The sequence below is a fragment of the Haliotis rubra genome, unplaced genomic scaffold, assembly GCF_003918875.1.
Source record: "Haliotis rubra isolate DU_JTF1 unplaced genomic scaffold, ASM391887v1 Scf600, whole genome shotgun sequence".
Lineage (NCBI taxonomy): Eukaryota > Metazoa > Mollusca > Gastropoda > Lepetellida > Haliotidae > Haliotis > Haliotis rubra.
In genome coordinates, this window is record NW_025767303.1 from 503553 (window position 1) to 523456 (window position 19904).

The 19904-nt window shown below is 42.1% G+C and overlaps 1 protein-coding gene across 2 annotated transcripts; it reads left to right on the top strand.

Annotated features, from left to right (window-relative positions):
• The first annotated feature begins 542 nt into the window (after nucleotides 1–542).
• On the top strand, nucleotides 543–19850 carry LOC124255494 (mucin-2-like). Of its 2 annotated transcripts, XM_046689425.1 has the most exons (11): nucleotides 543–682; nucleotides 3689–3758; nucleotides 4376–4678; nucleotides 8931–9227; nucleotides 9720–9752; nucleotides 12073–12111; nucleotides 12833–13132; nucleotides 13816–14115; nucleotides 14732–15031; nucleotides 15931–16020; nucleotides 17488–19850. In XM_046689425.1, the coding sequence occupies exons 2-11, from the start codon at nucleotides 3710–3712 to the stop codon at nucleotides 17784–17786; spliced, it is 2010 nt and encodes a 669-aa protein (XP_046545381.1). In that variant the 5' UTR covers nucleotides 543–682; nucleotides 3689–3709; the 3' UTR covers nucleotides 17787–19850. The 2 variants fall into 2 exon arrangements, with proteins under 2 accessions (XP_046545381.1, XP_046545382.1); XM_046689426.1 differs by lacking the exon at nucleotides 15931–16020.
• The last annotated feature ends 54 nt before the right edge of the window (nucleotides 19851–19904 follow it).

Sequence of the window (19904 nt, forward strand, 5' to 3'; positions counted from 1 at the left end):
CTTAGCGGTAAGACTACCTTAAGTCTATGTTAAGGTATGGGAGTTACGGTCACCTTAGCGGTAAGACTACCGTAAGTCTATGTTAAGGTATGGGAGTTACGGTCACCTTAGCGGTAAGACTACCTTAAGTCTATGTTAAGGTATGGGAGATACGGTCACCTTAGCGGTAAGACTACCTTAAGTCTATGTTAAGGTATGGGAGTTACGGTCACCTTGTGAGTGACTGTGAGAGAGAGAGAGTGAGAGAGAGAGAGAGAGAGAGAGAGAGAGAGAGAGAGAGAGAGAGAGAGAGAGAGAGAGAGAGAGAGAGAGAGAGAGAGAGAGAGAGAGAGAGAGAGAGAGAGAGAGAGAGAGAGAGAGAGAGAGAGAGAGAGAGAGACTCTGACTGTGACTATGTGACTGTGTGTATGTGTGTGTATGTGTGTGTGTGTGTGTGTGTGTGTGTGTGTGTGTGTGTGTGTGTTTGTACAAGTGAGAGCAAATCTTGGTGTATGATTTGTCTGACCCCAGCCCTGCGCGTTGTCTAAGCGATCACAGCTTTGCATAGACATTGATATGTTCTCTGTTGTGACTCAGCGTGTAGTGCAGCAATGCGTCTTGCAGCAAGCCTATATTACCCAATGTGACACACGGAAGTTACACAAGCTGGGTGGTTAGCGAACACGGAATTCATCACAAGCATGTAAGTGTTCAACTCTTTACTCGTGTCATGTTATTGAAATACCTGGTTTGACATATACATTAGTGAAAACACCCAGTGGTACAGGAGAAAACGTCCGATTACACAACCTAGGGGTGAGTACAGCTAACAGAACAGCCAGGCGAGGGGCTAGAGGTGCTAATTAGTGGCTTGTAACAACAGGGGGTTAGGGGAATGGTGCCGGCTGACCCTACCTTGTCAGGGCCTGCTGTAGACAGACAACACAGGGAGGAGACGGGTACACGGGTACATGGCTGATCATGTATTCTCCGTGACTGTTTAATTGGAGTATGCCACTTCTCTATAGTCAGGGAATTTGAGGGAAACACTCATTAAATATTTCAATTCAAATAATGTTTTCTATGATCGTGATTGAAATGACTGATAGGGAGATAAAGGTGTCCAGCAATCTAAATAGAATTCCTTTCCCAAGACATTGTAAGGAGACAGTTTGAGGCATATGAATCAGTAAGAGTGAGTTGAATTTGATATGTTTGACGCCGGTTTAAAAAATGAATGAATGAACCTGCGTTATCACTAATCACCAAATAAATGAATTAATGATTGAATGAATGAAAAATAAATAATTAAATGAATAAAGCAACAAATGAATGAATGAATAAATAAATACATGAATTAATAATTGAATGAATGAAAAAAAAATTAGTGAATAGAAACACAAATGAATGAATGAATGAATGAATAAATAAATAAATAAATAAAACATAAATAGATAAATATTAAATAAATAAATAAATAAATAGGTTAACCTGGTATATCACTGATCACCGGGCAACAGTTTACCTAGCTTATCTCACAACTGCTATCGATTTTCTACTTCATTGCAAGTAGAATCACATGCTATAGATAGAAACACACTATGACGATTGAGACTTGTAGACGTTGCAGCCCTTGTAGGAATGACTGATATCTTACACTAAGCAGGATCTATCTTGGATCACGATATCACGACACACTCAGATAAATCATTCAGCTGGATTTTATACAGTTAAGCTAATGCTATAGTGAGTTGGTGTATTTCACAAACTGTTACTGCACTTATATATTTTGATGTGTAAATGATATTATATGTATGTAGTGCATGAAATGTAGCATTTTTTTCACTTGATCACAATAGTTTGGTTTCTGTTGTCGCAAGTAAAAATAATAAATGAAATAATTTTTTTTTTTTGAAAAGATAAGAAGAAATATCTGTATGTCGATTAGGAAAACATTATGTTTTAGGATGAGTCCAGTTTGCTTTGGTCTTCGTGTGGCATAGACGGAAAGAGAATGTCAATGCCAATGGCGATGGTTTTGGATGTAGCTGAGTAAAAGTGTAGAGTTGGATACCTGTAGTATTCTCTATATATATTACCCACGTGGTCAACGTATGGGTAGTTGCATACATAGAGAATACTACACGAGGTCTCATTACATACGAATTATACGAAACGAGTGTCCTTCCTATGGTATCTGACCGAGCGTCTTACATGCATTAAATTGACAAAATAGCGTATTTTTGTTAATATTTTGGTTTCAAACGGAAACCGGTTTCATAAAGAGGTTGCGGAAGAGTTTTGTACTGTAGTACAATATTTGCATGACGTCACACCAAAATGACGTCACTGCCTTGGTAACCGACGTCACGATGCATGTCAGATGCATTCATAACAAACACGTGAATTCATTCATTCTACAACTTAGATGCATTGTTGGAATGTAAACATTGCGAACGTTGCCGTGTCGCTGTTTAATTCGAACTGAGACATTATGTCCGTCGAAAAAACATAAACGCAATGTTTCCACCAGTGATGTTAGCTGTGAAGCAGCTGCAAACCAAGAAACGGGGTGCTACGGAGTAGTTTACTGTAGGAGGCTGTACGAGGCGATGCCAACTGACATGCATCGTGACGTCGGTTGCCAAGGGGGCAGACGAGAATGGCGTAGTGACGTCAATACAGTGTGACGTCATGCAAAAGTGTACTTCAGAACAAAATTGTTCCGCAACCTCTTTATGAAACCGGTTTCGGTTTGTAAGACGTGGGTAATAAATAAAATACCACACTCGGTCTCATTACATACGAATCATACGAAACTCGTGACCTTCCTGTGGTTTCTGACCTCGCTTTCGCTCGGTCAGATACCATAGGAAGGACACTCGTTTTCGTATAATTCGTATGTAATGAGACCTCGTGTAGTATTCTCTATATATGACACTGGTTATGTTTCACCATATGTATAATAAACAACCTTGTCACAACATTGTAGGAAGGTAAAGATTGGTAACGTCACGTCACGACGTTTTGACGACATAAATGGGAGTCCATAGAATAACGTTGTACGGACGTAATATCATAACGTTTCAACAACGATAGCATAACGCTGGGACAACGTTGTGACAGCGTGTAATTGTTGCTGGGTACTACCGTGACAGCGTCCTGGAAACACACGTGGTGGTATTTGGGCGCCGACTTGGAGGTCGTGTTGAGTTTCAAGAACACATAGAGCTCGTACTGTTACAGTGTACCTCCAGCAGGAGAACATAACGGAACGGCTGCTGGAACGGCGCATACGTCACCGTCAGCAACCACAGACCATTATTAAAGAACTTGGCGCTGCACTACAGGAAGAATGGGACGGAAAGATCCAAGTTGACATTGGACTTTTGATCAGGAGTATGTCGGACCCGGGATTGTATTGAGAATAGAGGCGTATTCACGCGATATTGATGAGTTTGACTTTTCAGTGTAAATGACTTGATGGACAGAATGGCGCTTTGGCCGAACATCTAACCAAGTCAGTGGTCGTTGGACGACTAATGCAAATATCAGTTACACTGTTAATATATTTACCTAAAAAAAGTTATAAAGTATTATAGTTGTGACACTTTTTTATTGAATTCCCCTTCATTTTCCTAATAAGACCCAATAATATATAGTTACAGCGTGCAGATGTATATACTATGATTTACGTTTTTCCTTTCAGTCGATGTTTTGCTAAATAAAGATGTGTCGCCTAACACTGTGGGCTGTTCTGGTGTGGACTGTCTTCAAAGGTAAGCTGACTTACTGTATTGAGTACATTTGTAAACATGAACAACCACTGTTCTGTTATAAGGGAAATAGCTGCCATAGTAACGGTGCTTTATGTGGCGTGTCTACTGTCCACTCTTTCAAGCACATGCACAAAGAAACCTAGCACGCTTGACCACTAAGTTGCCAAGTTCGGGCAGCGGTTGCTGATCTAGGAATCTCATAATGGTTATGTCAGTCTGCAGGGTCATATCGGCGATGGTTACACGCTGGTGTCGTCCTAATGTTTCTGCATGTTTCCCATTGATGCTGCATGTTCAGACGTGGTTGTATTCAAACTTCATATCACATGTTAACGTTGTGCTCCTATTAAGGAACTGAGTGAGTATGGGTTTACGATGCCTTTAGCAATATTTAGCAATATCACGGCCTGGGACACCAGAAATAGGCTTCACACGTTTCACCGATATGGGGATTCGAATTCGGATCTTCAGTGCGACGAGTGGACGCTTTAGCCACTAACCGCCATATAGCTGGAATATTGCTGAGTGCGGCGTAAAACTAAACTTTAACCCACTAGACTACCCCACCTCCCCTATTAAAGCCAGTTGTGTTGATTGTATTGTCGCCAATGTTGCAGCTGTGTGTGCCGATGACGTCCCCTGTCCTGGCGGTGTGGCTGAACTCAACACAGAGTACAGTCTAACCAGCGACAGAAGGAACTACACAGGTTGGGCCTGGGTACAACCAGGTGACGAGCGGCATGTTGCAACGTGCAACCAGTCGTGTAGCGCTGAAGCAGGATACAGTGCCACTATGAACGCTACACACACCACATTGACAATAGACAGTGTTGGGAGGAACCAGTCTGGTACCTGGACGATCCTGGATACTGGAAGTAACTCATCTGTGGCCTCAGAAGTGTGTCACCTTGTTACTGCAGGTATGTAATCTAACCTAAACACCTGGAATGATTACTTTAACATTCCTAGTGTTCCACATAAGTAGATAGTTATAACAATATAATAATATTGCGCTACTACTCCACGGTCATTGCATGCTCGAAGCGCACATTGAAAGCTCTTTTAAACAGATGGGTCTTAAGAAAGTTTCTGAACGATTTGAATGTGGGAGCAAGTCTTATTTCGATAGGAAGTTGATTCCATTCTGTCGCTGCCGAGTAAGAGAAAGAGCGATGCCCAGAGCTTGTAGTCTTAGTTTTCAGGACACAGAGGAGATGTTGTGCTTGGGTTCTGAGAGTTCTCTGTGGTCTGTAAGGCTGCAGTACCTCATACATGTACTCTGGTGCGTCACTAGCAATGCATTTGTACACAAGGCACAAGAATTGGTAGGAAACGCGTTCTTTCAATGGAAGCCAATAAAGACTTTAGAGAATGGGAGTTAAATGGTCATGTTAAGGTAGTTGTGCTATAGCTTGTCAAAAGGAACATATGCATACAGTGACATTAAATTCAAATACGGATCCCATTTCAGTATTATTTGGCTGCTGGACTATGATAATTGATACTGGTCCATACTTGTAGAAATGTTGTGTTATAACTTTGAAATATCAGAAGAACATATACTCCGAAATCAAATTTAAATAAGGTACCAGGTTCAGTATTATTTTGCCGCTGGACTATTAAAATTTGAGTAAACATAACTACATGTCCCGAAGTAATTATATCTTAACTCATTGTCACAACCATGGGAGTAAACCTTCTGTGAAGTGTTCACTTTTCAGTGTTTGAGTGGACAATACTATAGTCCGTTTGGCTCAAAATCGGACCCAAGAATTGCAATCGAACTCGATAACTACTAAACATATACTAGTAACTCAATGAAGCACTGATCATAATCAAAACATCAGACCAACTCTGTGATTTTGTTTTGCAGAATTTATGTCCTAAAATTATATAAGTTGTTTAACAAACTATCATTAAAATTTTGACACAGTTCACTATTTGTTACGAGGGAGGGGGTGCAAAGAGAGGAACAGCCAGGTGTGCAAGCAAGGATGGGGACGGCACAGTACAGGTTAATGAATCAATGACTTTGTCGGCACTTGTGCACGTGCTTCGCGTACACCTGGCTGTGTACGGACAAGGTTTTAGTGGAGATGGTGAAAGCTTCCAAAGACCTTATATTGCCATTTTTGCATAAATGTTTTAACTATGGTTTAATACTACAACCTGGGCGCAGTCTATCATAGTACCTCTACATAAGAAGGGTGACATCAATAACCCTGACAATTTCAGAAGCATATCTCTGACGAGTAGTATTGGTAAATTGTTTACATCTATCCTCAACAAAAGATTAAACATGTGGGCTAATATTAGAGATAAAATTCCTGAAACTAAAGCTTTTGTTTTAGTTTTACATTGTATGCAGTTGTGCAAAAATACTTAATAATAAGAAACTTATAAATTATATGTAGCATTTCTTGATTTTAGGAAAGCCTTCGACTCAGTAAATCCACAGAAATTATGGTCTTGTTTAAGACGGACGGGACAAGATGAGAAAGTGGTATCTATGTAACAAGGCTTGTGTGCGCAGCAGTGGGGGATTCACTGACTATTTTGAGTGCCCATTGGGTGTGAAGCAAGGGTGTTTGTTGAGTCCTATTACTTTTACCGTCTTCATTAGCAAATTAGCAAATTATTTAATTCATAAAGGCAAACATGGTTTACAACTATATCTTGATATTTTGGAGATTTTAATGCTACTGTTTGCTGACGACGTGATATTAGTATCGGGCTTAGTGGTAGGTTTACAGAACCAATTAGACATTTTGGAGAACTACTCGAAAGAATGGAAATTAGATGTTAAGTCAAATATTGTTGTATTTAGAAGGGGTAGACAACTCGCTTATGAGTGAGTGAGTTTAGTTTTACGCCGCACTCGGCAATATTCCAGCCATATGGTGGCGGTCTTTAAATAATCGAGTCTGGACCAGACAATCCAGTGATCAACAGCATGAGCATCGATCTGCGCAATTGGGAACCGATGACAAGTGTCAACCAAGCCAGCGAGTCTGACCGCCCGATCCCGTTAGTCGCCTCTTACGCATACGTATTCTAAAACAGATAGTATGGATATAATGACAGGGACAGCTCCAACTTGAGTTGCATCCAAGAGTCCCCCCCCCACCAACATCGTCCTTCGTCAGACTGGCTATAGTGAGTGTCGAGTGTGTAGCATTGATGGTAGCGCTGTATCCGGCGATGAGGCTACAGCCTGGGTTGCAGGTGACGACGTAGCGCTCATCACTGAATTACTGAAGGCTCATTCTAATCCGGACCTTCACGGGTCAACTCGCTAATGGCGAGACATGGTTTTATAATGGCATTTCAATGCAAATAGTTTCTGCATACAAATATCTTGGAGTACGTTTTAATTATACGTTGAATATGGGTAAAGCTGCTGTTGCCTTATCAGCAAAAGCAAAAAAAAAAAGCTCTGGTGTATTTACTTTCATCACTCTGTCCATTAGCGCCAATAACACCAAAGATGTTTTTAAACGTTTCGATGCACATATTCAACCAATGCTTTGTACGGGGCAGAACTATGGGCTGTTTGAACCGATTGAAAATATGCATCTATTGGCATGTAAGAAGTTCCTTAATGTTAACATTACATATGGTATATGGTGAAAGTGGAATATACCCACTTTATATAAACTCTCACCTTCGTTGCATAAAATATTGGTTCAAAATACCGAGAATGCATGAACAGTGTCAACCCAAAACAAAGTCTTATAACATGCTGCTTAATTTAGATACTCTTGGTTATGTAACACGGGCATCAAATATAAGATATCTGTTCTTTACGTATGGATTTGGATATGTGTGGATTTTCCAAGGTGTTGGTAGCGAGTGGCTGTTTGTTAACGAATTTCGTCAAAGAGACGTTGATATGTTTCGTCAGAATTGGATGAATACCCTTAGTTTAATTTCTAGATTTGATGTATATAGATCCTTTAAAACAACGATCGAACCTGAGAGATATCTATCAAACATTACAAGCAAGTAACTTTATTAGATTAGTTATTAGATTTAGACTTGATTTGACAGATATAATGATCAATACTGGCCGTATACAGTCACTGGCCAAACATCTCAGATTTTGCCCTGTCTGTATGGCGGATATCGAGGACGAATATCATCTGTTATTTATGTGTGACGCTTATGCCGATATAAGAAAGGAGTACATTCCACAGACATATTTGGGTCACCCTACAAGGGAAACACTTATAAGAATTTTATCATCAGAAGACGAATCTGTCCATTTAAAATTAGACCTGTCTTTAACACATTCGCTGTCGTTAATGTAGCCGGAGCCTTATGTACAATAAACCATCTTGATCTTGATCTTGACCCACCTGACATAATATTCACTAAACGTGGGACATTATAACACCTCGAATATATACGGATACTACAAATACTGATTTGATAATTATATACATATTTTACTTATCTGCGCCATCAGTGTTTAGGATACAAAACAATCATCAACTCTGTGCAGATGAATACACAATGCCATTTAGAAAATGGTCAAATGCAACATGTTATATTTGGGATTACACTCTCTTAGTAACGGTTTGGGTTCGAATCCCGCATGGGACTCAACCCAGCAAATGTACTAGAATCTGCACTTTACTGAGAAAGTGTAATCCCACGTATAGCATGTGTAAACTCTGTACAGGGTTGTCTCCCTTGCAAACCCCAAAATGGTGGGTTCGAATCCCTGTTCGACCCGAATACGTTTCTATGTTTGTGAGCACTAGACCCGGTCCCAGGGGTTTCAATAAAGGGTCAGGAGCGGGATTTCCTTCCACATTAAACCGACAGATATAACGGCGTTGAACTCACTCACTAACACACTCAATCACCCACCCACCCGCTCACTCACTCACTCCCTCGCTCGCCTACCCGCCCGCCCACAAAACCCCACCCACTTACTTACTCACTCACTCACTCACCCCTGTCCCATCTGACGGTCTGCATATTTCACTCACTCTCACTCACTCACTCACTCACCTCGCTCGCTCGCTCGCCTACACGCCCGCCCACAAAACCCACCCACTTACTCACTCACTCTCTCCTGTCCCATCTGACAGTCTTCATATTTCACTCACTCACTCACTCACTCCTGTCCCATCTGACAGTCTGCATATTTCGGTCTTCAACCAGAGCTCCCACAATGCAACATCAGCAGTGATGCAGACACTGATGCCCTTGAACTTGGCAGAAAGGTCACACTCTCAGTGGAGACCAGAGGCTACTTCTGTTCTGGAGGCGCCGGTCTGGACCTTACAACTGGAAACATCACAGAGGTGCTGCTACAGAATCTAACAGGCAACCTCACAGACGCCGTCGCGAACACAACCTTCAACATATCATCTGACCGACTGGGAGAGGTCAAGGTCACGTATCAGTGTGACAGAAGGACATGGATGCTGGGTTGTGGCGGAGTTCAGAGGTTAAAGGGTATGAAGCCTTGATGACTTGGATATACTGTAATAAATGTATGGAACACTTGGAAATAACTTCAAACTTTATTTATGGTCTAGTGTGTATGCAAAGTAACTGGATATAATTATATTTAGATTTGCTTTGAAAGAGTTGTATAATTACTATTGGAGAACCTTACCACCATTATGGGTACAACGTGTGAAGCCTATTTATAGTGTCACGTGATATTGCTGAAATCTATTTGAAAGCAGCGTAAAACTAAACTCACTCACTCACTCACTCCATACATTTTAACCAACTTGAGACGGAGGTGTCCTACTGACTGGCTTTGGACTGTTGTCAAGTGACGTATGAGCTGATCGAGGCAGAACCACTCGACTTGGGGCTTGTCTTCGGCATTTACAACATGTTTTGATACCCAGCACCGTGTGACGTCCACGTCAGCGACTCATATATTACACTGCATGTACATGTTTGTTTAGGCTGACTGCATAACTTCTATTCCAGCTGCGACCTCTTCAACAGTCGGCACGTCAACAGGTATGTCAGTGGGTGTGGCACATTTAGATCTGCAAAGGAAAACGAATAGGGAAGACTGTGACTGGGTTGCTTGTTTATCAGTATTCATCGTATAATGTTACAGTTTGGCCAGTTGTATGTATAACATAGCCGTTACACAGTCCCTGAACCACACCAGTTACCCTTCCGCCCAGACCTTTCTGCAATGCTAAAGCCCTAATTGAAGTAAGTCTAGATTTCAACAGGTCTGAATCTCCCATCTCACTTGGACTCCTTTTCAATTTAAAAGGAATTTTCGTTTTTGTCAGAATTAAATGTATTCGGAGACTACACGTTGATCTTTTAGAGAGAAGCTTGTAGAACCTGACTCCCCGACCTGTCCGGCTGAAAACATTGCCACGCTGACTACAAGAATGTTTGGTGAGGTGAGGTGAAACTGGGTTTAACGTCGTGCTTGAGAATATTTCGCTCATATGACGACGTGCATGCGTGTGTATGTGTGGCTGCTTGTACTAGCCCAGACTGAAGCTGGTTTTATAGTGATAGCCCACTGAGATACCATGCCGCAGTGAAGCATGAATACCCCACTCAGACACATTATACTGACTCCAAGCCGACCAGTCCTTGTTGTACCCATTAATGCCGAGCGCCAGGCAGGGACCAACAAGTACCATATTTTAACTTCTTTTGGTATGACGCGGTCGGGGATCGAACTCGCGATCTTCCGCTCTCCAGGCGGACGCTCTAACCACTACACCACGGAGGCGGTCACAAGAATATTTGTCTCATGCCACTTTTGGCATGTTCACGCTGTTCGTTCGTAATAACTAATACGGTTACATGAAGTATATCAATAGCCCAATTTATAATATATTTTTTCACATTCTGTTTACCTGTGCTCGTTTTGAACTTGGAATGTTTTTGTCCGAGATAGGTTACACGGGTTCTTAATTAGACATTAATTAGGCGGTGTTAAAAATAACCACATTAAGCGCGAGGAGGTCAAAAGAGAAGCTATGGTGGCGGAGTTGATCTGAGAGTCCGTGGCTCATCATAAGACACAGTAGAAGAGATAAGGCTTTCTGTTATGTGTATCATATAAAACGTCAATGCCAGAGAATAACCAGTCTCGACTATTCGACGGGGGAGAATCAGAGGCTGAGACACACTACAGGCAAGGCTTTCTTATATGTGTATCATAAAATGCCAGAGAATAACCAGTCTCGACTATTCGACGGGAGAGAATCAGAGGCTGAGACACACTAGAGGCAAGGCTTTCTTATATGTGTATCATAAAATGCCAGAGAATAACCAGTCTCGACTATTCGACGGGGGAGAATCAGAGGCTGAGACACACTAGAGGCAAGGCTTTCTTATATGTGTATCATAAAATGCCAGAAAATAACTAGTCTCGACTATTCGACGGGGGAGAATCAGAGGCGGAGAGACACTAGAGGCAAGGCTTTCTTATATGTGTATCATAAAATGTCAGACAATAACCAGTCTCGACTATTCAACGGGGGAGAATCAGAGGCTAAGACACACTAGAGGCAAGGCTTTCTGATATGTGTATCATAAAATGCCAGAAAATAACCAGTCTCGACTATTCGAAGAAACAGGATGCACTGGGCGTAGAAGACAAAGCGGCTAAGAAAATAATACGAATGAAACTTAAACATTTTCCTGAAACACGTGAACCGTAGAAATGTTATTAGGGTTACACAATGCTTAATGATGTCTCTGTGAGACTTTGATTTTGGTGTGAGTATGAAAGGTCCATGATGTGTCTGTCGCTCTCTGTGATCAAGTCGGTATTGCTCTCTAATAAAGACATCTTCTTTCGATACACACTTGCACTAAAAGAGTTATAAAACACGTTTTCTATATGCGTTATGCACCGTATTTGTTAAAAATAGAGTTCTACTGGACACATTATTTGTGTAAGATGTGTTTTTCACAAGGAAATTTAGGCGTGTGGATGGGATGGTTACAATGCAGGATCTCGGTGATCTCATCGTTGCTCAAGGACCTGTTACTCAGACAAACACAAGTACAGAAGTGTTTAGACCAAAGATAGAGTGGTGAAATATAGTTCTGACAATATTTACCTAGTTGACAGCGCAAATCGCGTCCAATCGCTGTCGCAGGGTCATATATAACCCAATATCTTATACAGCCACATCGCCATACGGTCATTTTTCACATTACCGCAACTATACAGGTAAACGGAACTTAATACCACAGCAGTCCACCAGTCTCTTGGCCCTAGAGGCCATCTTTTCTTGTGGTCATCCTCATCACTGAAGCTTGTTTTCATTGTTGCATTTTTATTTTCCCTTAGATGCTTCTACAACAACGGCAGAAACACCCACGTCGACAGGTATGTGAATATATTATCACGTGTGCTACATACCTACATGGTGTATACTGACTGACTGACTGACTGTCTGAGTTTGGATTTACGCCGCTTTTAGCAATATTCCAGCAACATCACGGCGGGGGACACCAGTAATGGGATTCACACATTGTACCCATGTGGGGATTCGAACCCGGGTCTTCGGCGTGATGAGCGAACGCTTTAACCACTAGGCTACCCCACTGCCCCTACATGGTGTATACAGTGTATGTACATGTACCGCTGCAGCTAACCCATAACATGTGAGAATGCCCATCGTTATCGAAACAGCTAACTAGACGTCAAGCAGGATAATGTGCTACACAACATAACCTAAACAGTGAACGGTATACAGAGTATTACACCTGTTAAATGCATGGGGAATGAATTTCTGCTAATATGTTTTATAAAATGAGTGGACCTGTCTAGGTTTACAGTAAGCCATGGATGTTGTAAGAGTCGACTAATTGGATCAGACTCGCTGACTTGGTCCACACACGACACACATCGTATCCCAATTTCGGAGATCGATACTCATGATGATGATCACTGGATTGTCTGGTCCAGACTCGATTAGTTACAGACCGCCGCCAGATAGCTGGAATATTGCTGAGTGCGGCGTTAAACAACAAACAAACACAATTAACATAAAATGAGTGGCTTAACATATTATGAACCATCATTTGATATATTCCATATAATGAAGGCACACCTCTCACGGATGGTACATGTACGGGAGGAATGAGTCTACTGGGCGAGGTGTACCACATTGTGAACGGCAGAAGCAACTACACCGGGTTCGCATGGGTCCGACCTGATGACCGCTACGTCGTCACCTGCAACCCCAGCTGCAGCCCCGTGGCGGGATATAGAGCTACCATCAACGTCACACACTCCACACTCACTATTGCTGGTATTGGGATCATCGATGTTGGGACATGGAAGATCGTGGATGCCACTGTTGTGGGTGCCGTCCCTGTCGACGTGTGTCAACTGACGGCAGCAGGTGAGCAGTCGTATACTCCCACATCCTTAATGGGATGACTCCTATTACCTTTCCAAAATAATAAGTTGATGCGGATACCGGATCGGTCGAGATACTGGAAGATTAGGTAACGTTATATGGAACATAATAACACGACATTGTCACGTCACACATTAACGAATGACCCGTGAAGATCCGGGTTAGAATCAACCTTCAGTAACCCATGCTTGTCGTAAGGGGCGACTAACGGGATCGGGTGGTCAGGCTCGCTGGCTTGGTTGACACATGTCATCGGTTCCCATTTGCGCAGATCGATGCTCATGCTGTTGATCACTAGATTGTCTGGTCCAGACTACTCATATAGCTGGAATATTGCTGAGTGCGGCATAAACAAAACTCACTCATTAACGAATGTGTGACTTCGAATTCGTTCATAATCAGTCACAGAAATCGCACAATTTGCAGAAAAGTAAACGTCTTTTTCTTGATGCTGCTCAGCAGTATTCGACAACGGCGGCATGTAATACAACCAGAAGATAGTGCCCCGCTATAGCGCATTTACTGATTTTAATGTTTTTTGTTTCATTCTTAAATCCACTTTATACTGCAACTTATAAGAAAACAGGTATTTTTTTGTTTTCTTGACAAGCTGTCTTTATATATGCATAAATATCTCCTCCCTTCCCGATGTTATCCTCCACCAGGACGTCCACGGTGCAGCATCAGCAGTGAGGAGGACACCGACTCCCTGGAACCTGGAACCCAGCTGACACTGACAGTGGACATCACAGACTACTACTGTTCTGTGGAGACTGGCTTTGATCTCACTACTGGTGCAGTGACTGACGAGTTAGTGAAGACTCACAACGTCAGTGCTGTATCATCCCAGACCGTCAACAAAACATTCAACATTGACGTCAGAAGACTAGGAGACGTGAAGCTGAACTTCCAGTGTGACAGAAGTCGGACTCTTACTTGTACTGGTGTCCAGAGGCTCATGAAAAGTGAGTTACCTCCATGCACACTGAACTGTCACGATCACTTTAATCTCAAGTACTCTTCAGGTAAACCACCCCTACCACCACCCTCACCTCACCCCCCGCATTATGCAGTTTGGATACTTACACGTGTATTTTCTTTATTGTGGATGGTCATATGTTTTCATCATCATATGTGTACATGTTTACAACCATATCCCCACAGTGCAACACTAGCACCGGCTGTCATGTCTAACTTGTTTTGACAGGTTCCCCCACAGCAGCACCGGGTGTCACATCTCAATTTACAACCGGGTCCCCACAGTGCAACACTAGCACCGGGTGTCATATCTCACTTGTTTACAACCAGATCCCACAGTGCAACATCCGCACCGGGTGTCATATATATCTTGTTTACAACCAGGTCCCCCCAGTGCAACATCAGCACCGGGCGTCATGTCTTACTTGTTTACAACCAGGTCCTCAGTGCAACATCAGCACCGGGTGTCATGTGTCACTTGTTTACAACCAGGTCCCCCAAAGTGCAACATCAGCACCGGGTGTCATGTGTCACTTGTTTACAACCAGGTCCCCACAGTGCAACATCAGCACCGGGTGTCATATCTCACTTGTTTACAACCAGGTCCCCCGCAGTGCAACATCAGCAGTGATGTTAACACCAACGCCCTGCAGCTGGGTTCGAACCTCACCCTGACCCTGGGCCTCAGAAACTACTACTGCCACCGACACTCTGGGTCTGACATCACCACTGGCAGCATCACCGACGTGCTGATGCAGAACCAGACAACCAGCAACATCACCGACACTGACCTAGCCACCTCGTTTGTGGTCACATCGGATCACCTTGGCAACGTCAGCGTCACGTTCACGTGCGACACAACGACCAAAACACTCGAGTGTGGAGGGGTTGACCGCTTGACGGGTAGGTCTGTTTCTCAGTGTCTCTCACACGGTTGTGTCTCTCACACGGATGTTTCTCTCACACGGATGTGTGTAGCACTATTGAATACAGACACTTGGTTTTGCAAATTCGTTTTAAATATCACCATGTCAAGGCCAGAGGATAACCAGTCTCGATTATCCGACGGGACAGATTATACTTGGTGTAAGATGCATTATAACAGTGAAAACTGTATGAATAGATCACTGGCAACACCGGGTGTTCGAGAAATAAGGGAAGCATGTCTGGGTCTACTAGAATCACCCTAGTAGACACTTGATGGTGCCACCAATATGTGTTTAATGCACCCATAAATTGAAATGTGGTTACAGTTAGACATAACGGGTCTCCCTTTCCAACGCCAACCAAGCCAAGCTGGAATCAATTTCTGGGGATAGTAAAGGCCAGGGGAAAACCAGTCTAGATTATCAGAAGAAACAGATCGTAACTTGGTGTAAGATGCAAAATAACAGTAAAAACTGTATGAACAGACTAGCAATTCTCGAAACGTTCGTAGCCCTACGAACTTCTTAAACCCATTCTTAACACATTGGCTACGATCAAAGTTAAGAATTCTTAGGGCAATAACGTTTCGAGAATAAGGGCCCAGGTGACTGAAATCAGTGATAGCACCGTGTGTTTGTGAACAGGGGAAGCGTGTCCGGCTCTATTAGTAGCACCCTAGTAAACACTTGATGGTGCCACCAATATGTGTTTAATGCACCCATACATTAAAATGTCGTTACAATTAGACATAATGGGTCTCCCTTTACAACACCGCCATGCTCATCATGTCTAACACTCCCAACTGGAATCGATTTCTGTGGATAGTCAAAACTGGTTATTCTATGCCTTGATGGTGTATATTTATATCTTCATAGAGGCAGCTCCCACAACCACCGGCTCAACGTCAACATTAACGTCAACACCAACATCATCACCACCGTCAACGTCAACACCTGCATCTACAGGTTGTTTAAAAACATACATGTCTGAATGCAAACGAATAACTAGTCATCAGACAGGTGTAATTTGGCGGAAGGGAAAAAAGCTCTGAAAATGATATACATGGAGTACTGAAAATCAGTGAGGACACCAGGTGTTCGCGAAAAGGAAGTGTGTCCGTCCCTACTTTTAGCATGTAAAAAACAAAGAACTTTAAATATCAGTGTTCTCGAAAATACTGTTTCAAGTTATTATATCTCCTCAAGAAGTCTTATTTATATCATGAGACACGTGGATTATGACATAATATGTCTAAAACTCTGAGAGTATGGGTTCGAATCCCAGATGGGACTCAACCCAACAACCTACTAGAATTTTACTGAGAAAGTGTAATCCCAAATATAACATGTCTTTCATTTGACCACTTTCTGAATGACATTGTGTATTCATATCTAAATTATCATTCAAAAGGTTCGAAAATAGAATCAGTATAAGGATTCCGGAAAAGCAGCCATATAATAGTGTGCGTGTAGTTTTTAGATGTGCGCAAGGAGAGTTCAGTTCATGATGATGTATTGTTTTCAGATATACATCAGTTAAAATATCCAATAAAAAGTCGAAGTATAATTTTATTCTAAAATGTTTCACAAGCCCAACTGAAAGAATGTAACTTAAAACAATTTGAGCTAGCAATTTGGAGGAACTATTTTTCCACAATGCAGCTTGTTATTGCAGGTTTGTCAAAGTGACGTTGCAGCGCTTGTGAAGTCACGTTGAAGGGTTAAACTAAATATTTTTATTTATAATGACATTCATAATAGTATGTACATTCGATATGAACTAAAGGGATCGGATGGACAGACTCGGGTGGTTGACACGTGCATCGTATCCCAATGGCATAGGTAGATGCTCATGATGTTGATCACTGGATTGTCTGGTACAGACCGCCGCCATAAAGCTGGAATATTGCTGAGTGGGGCGGTACACAGCGAATAAAACAGAAAATACATTGTATGCGTTCATGCATAGAGCAGAGGGGGGCGGCGGGGGTAGCCTAGTGGTGAAGGCGTTGACTCGTCACGCCGAAGACCTGGGTTCGATTCCCCACATGGGTACAATGTGTGAAGCCCGTTTCTGGTGTCCATTTTGATGGAATATTGCTAAGAGCGGCGTAAGACCATAAACACGCACGTACTGCTGGAGTCGAGGTACCGTCGTTCATCATGGCTAAGTAGCCCAGCAGGTCTTCCAGACTGAACGTTAGTTGTCGGCAATCTCGCTCGGTTAGGAGATCTGTAATCTCTTTGTCGAGCAGGTTGGTCTATACAGTACACAGGGTCATCTTTAGAAATGGAACTATTATTACAAAGTATCGAGTGAGTAACAATTTACCGTGGCATCAGCCGAATAAGTTTCACATTTATTCCAAACAAGAGCAATTCCTGGTGTCAGACAAATATAGAGACTGAGTAATGCTTTACTTTTCCTTTTAGAAGCAACTTCGACCACAACTCTTCCCACCTCGTCAGAAGAATCGACACTGACGTCAGAAGAGCCGATGACGTCAGAGGATCCGCCAGCGACAGCCAGTTCTCCATTGCCTAAAGATACAGGTCAATCCGAAAAGTTGACTGTCGGTCTGTCGGTCGGTGTGAGTTTGTGTGTCCTGTTGGTTGTCGTCATTGTAGCATTAAAAATCTACAATGAAAGATTTACTAAGGAGAAACGACGCATGCGTGATGAAGTAGGCTTGAAAAGTATGAAAATTATTGCTGAAAATGAACGTTTGTAGAAATGACTGTATAATTAAAGGAAGTCATCGACCGATAGCCATGGGCCGGAGTACGTCAAACAGCACCTGATCTCGAAACGTAACATATCTTTTTTCTGCACACGCCAGTACAGAACAACCAAGTGATACTTAGGATAGAGAGATATAGGTAGCCCATCAAAAGTTTGGACTCACTGAAAACACTCACTATATGTTATGTATATATATATATGTGGTTACATCGAAGATGAATTTCTCCACTAACTTGGGGGAACCAACTGCAAACCTCATGCAGAGGAATTGTGACGAGGATCATGCATCAAATTGCTGAAAAGCACGTGCAAATATCGTGCCTGTAAACGGGTGGGTTTTGGTGTAAACCGTTGTTAAGAATTCGACAATTTTCACTAAGTTTTATCATTTCTTGAACTCATGACAATAATCTTTTCAAAGTTACGAATTTGTTTTACAATACATCAGTTCATGTGTAAACAGTACCTTTAAACAGTATGGAATATTTTGCAAAATCTAGTTTAGAACAGTTGCCTGAAGTAAGTGGCTACATTTACACTAGTGAGTCTAAACTTTTGATAAGTATATGTCAAGAGTGCGATGTAAACGATAAATCGTTCAAAACGAATTCATTGAACCAAATTCACAACAACGTGAGATTACAGAGAGAGTTCAGAATATGAACCTTCATATCCATAACGCAAGGGAATCTGTCACAATCTTCGGTGCAGCTGTTGTACATTGTGCGAGTTTTGTTATAAAAGGAGGAGAATAACTGCATGTTCTCAATCAGCAATTAATAACCCTAGTGTTATATTTGGAAGCTATATATGTATGATCAGTTTTGTTAAAGTATGTATAAAAAAGACCTTTTGTGGCCTGTCTTAGGCAGAATCGTATCTACTATTTTACAGCATTTTACCACGTTCATGTACTTTCATCATCTTTGCCCGTGAGTGTCCTTGTTAAAATACTATATATTTATCGTGAAATCAACAACCACTGATTTATGACAGTAATTCCATGTATATTTGCTGTGGTGACTGTGATATGTCTGCATGTGTCAGTCAAAAGCGGGTGTAAATCAAGGGCGGATACAATTTTTTGAGAGGGGATGGGGGTGCACAGTTCATTTTTACCCGTTTCATTTTTCACCCAACACACGCACGCGCGCGCGCACACACCTGTGTATGTGAATCCTGTAAAGCCACTGAGATACCCGACCTCTGTGGTCACCACAAGAATGTATTTGTTCACCATTGTAACAACCAGTACTGTTGTCTGGAAAGGGGGCGTTGGGGTAGCCTAGTGGTTGGCTCGTCACGCCGAAGACCCGGGTTCGAATCCCCACATGGGTACCATGTGTGAAGCCCATTTCTGGTGTCCCCCGCCGTGATATTGCTGGAATATTGCTAAAAGCGGCGTAGAAGCAAACTCAGTCAGTCAGTTGTCTGGAAAGCAGGATATCGCGTGGCATCAAAGGCGGAACATTAGCCAAGTAACACAAGAGCTGCCCAATTACCATCATCAACAACATCTCAGAGATCTTCTGTAGTCGTCAGTAATACCGGAAGTATAGTCACCACGACCACGCTAATTGTCTGACTGTCACACACAAGTTACCACATGCTGATTGTTAAGTTTGTATGAACCACCACCGATGAGCCTAATTTTTGGTCATGTGTATATTTTGACATCTTCCGCAATCATTGCTGTGTCTCTGATTGCAGCTGTTGCATTTTAACATCTTGTGCTTTGATATATTCTTTTGCAGTTTTTTTGGTTTTCTTTGATATCATGATATTTCGCTTTTACAATAATTTTTGTTTCTAAGAAATTCGATGTTACTTTAAGTATCATCCCTAGTGATGTTTAATCTAAACTGACGAACAAAAGAAAGTACACACCTGGTGCTTTTTGATTACTTTCCAAAGAGCGACGTAATTGTTTTGAAAGGAGTTTTTACAGTGTTATATAAGTCAGAGACTTTCCTAGTATGTTGCCAAGATACCACAGATATCGTGCCCAATTGTTAAGTTACCAGTCAAAATCACTACACTTTTCAAATAATCCCAAAACACCAAGTTTGTACTTTCTTTTGTTCGTCAGTTTACGGGGGCGGTGGGG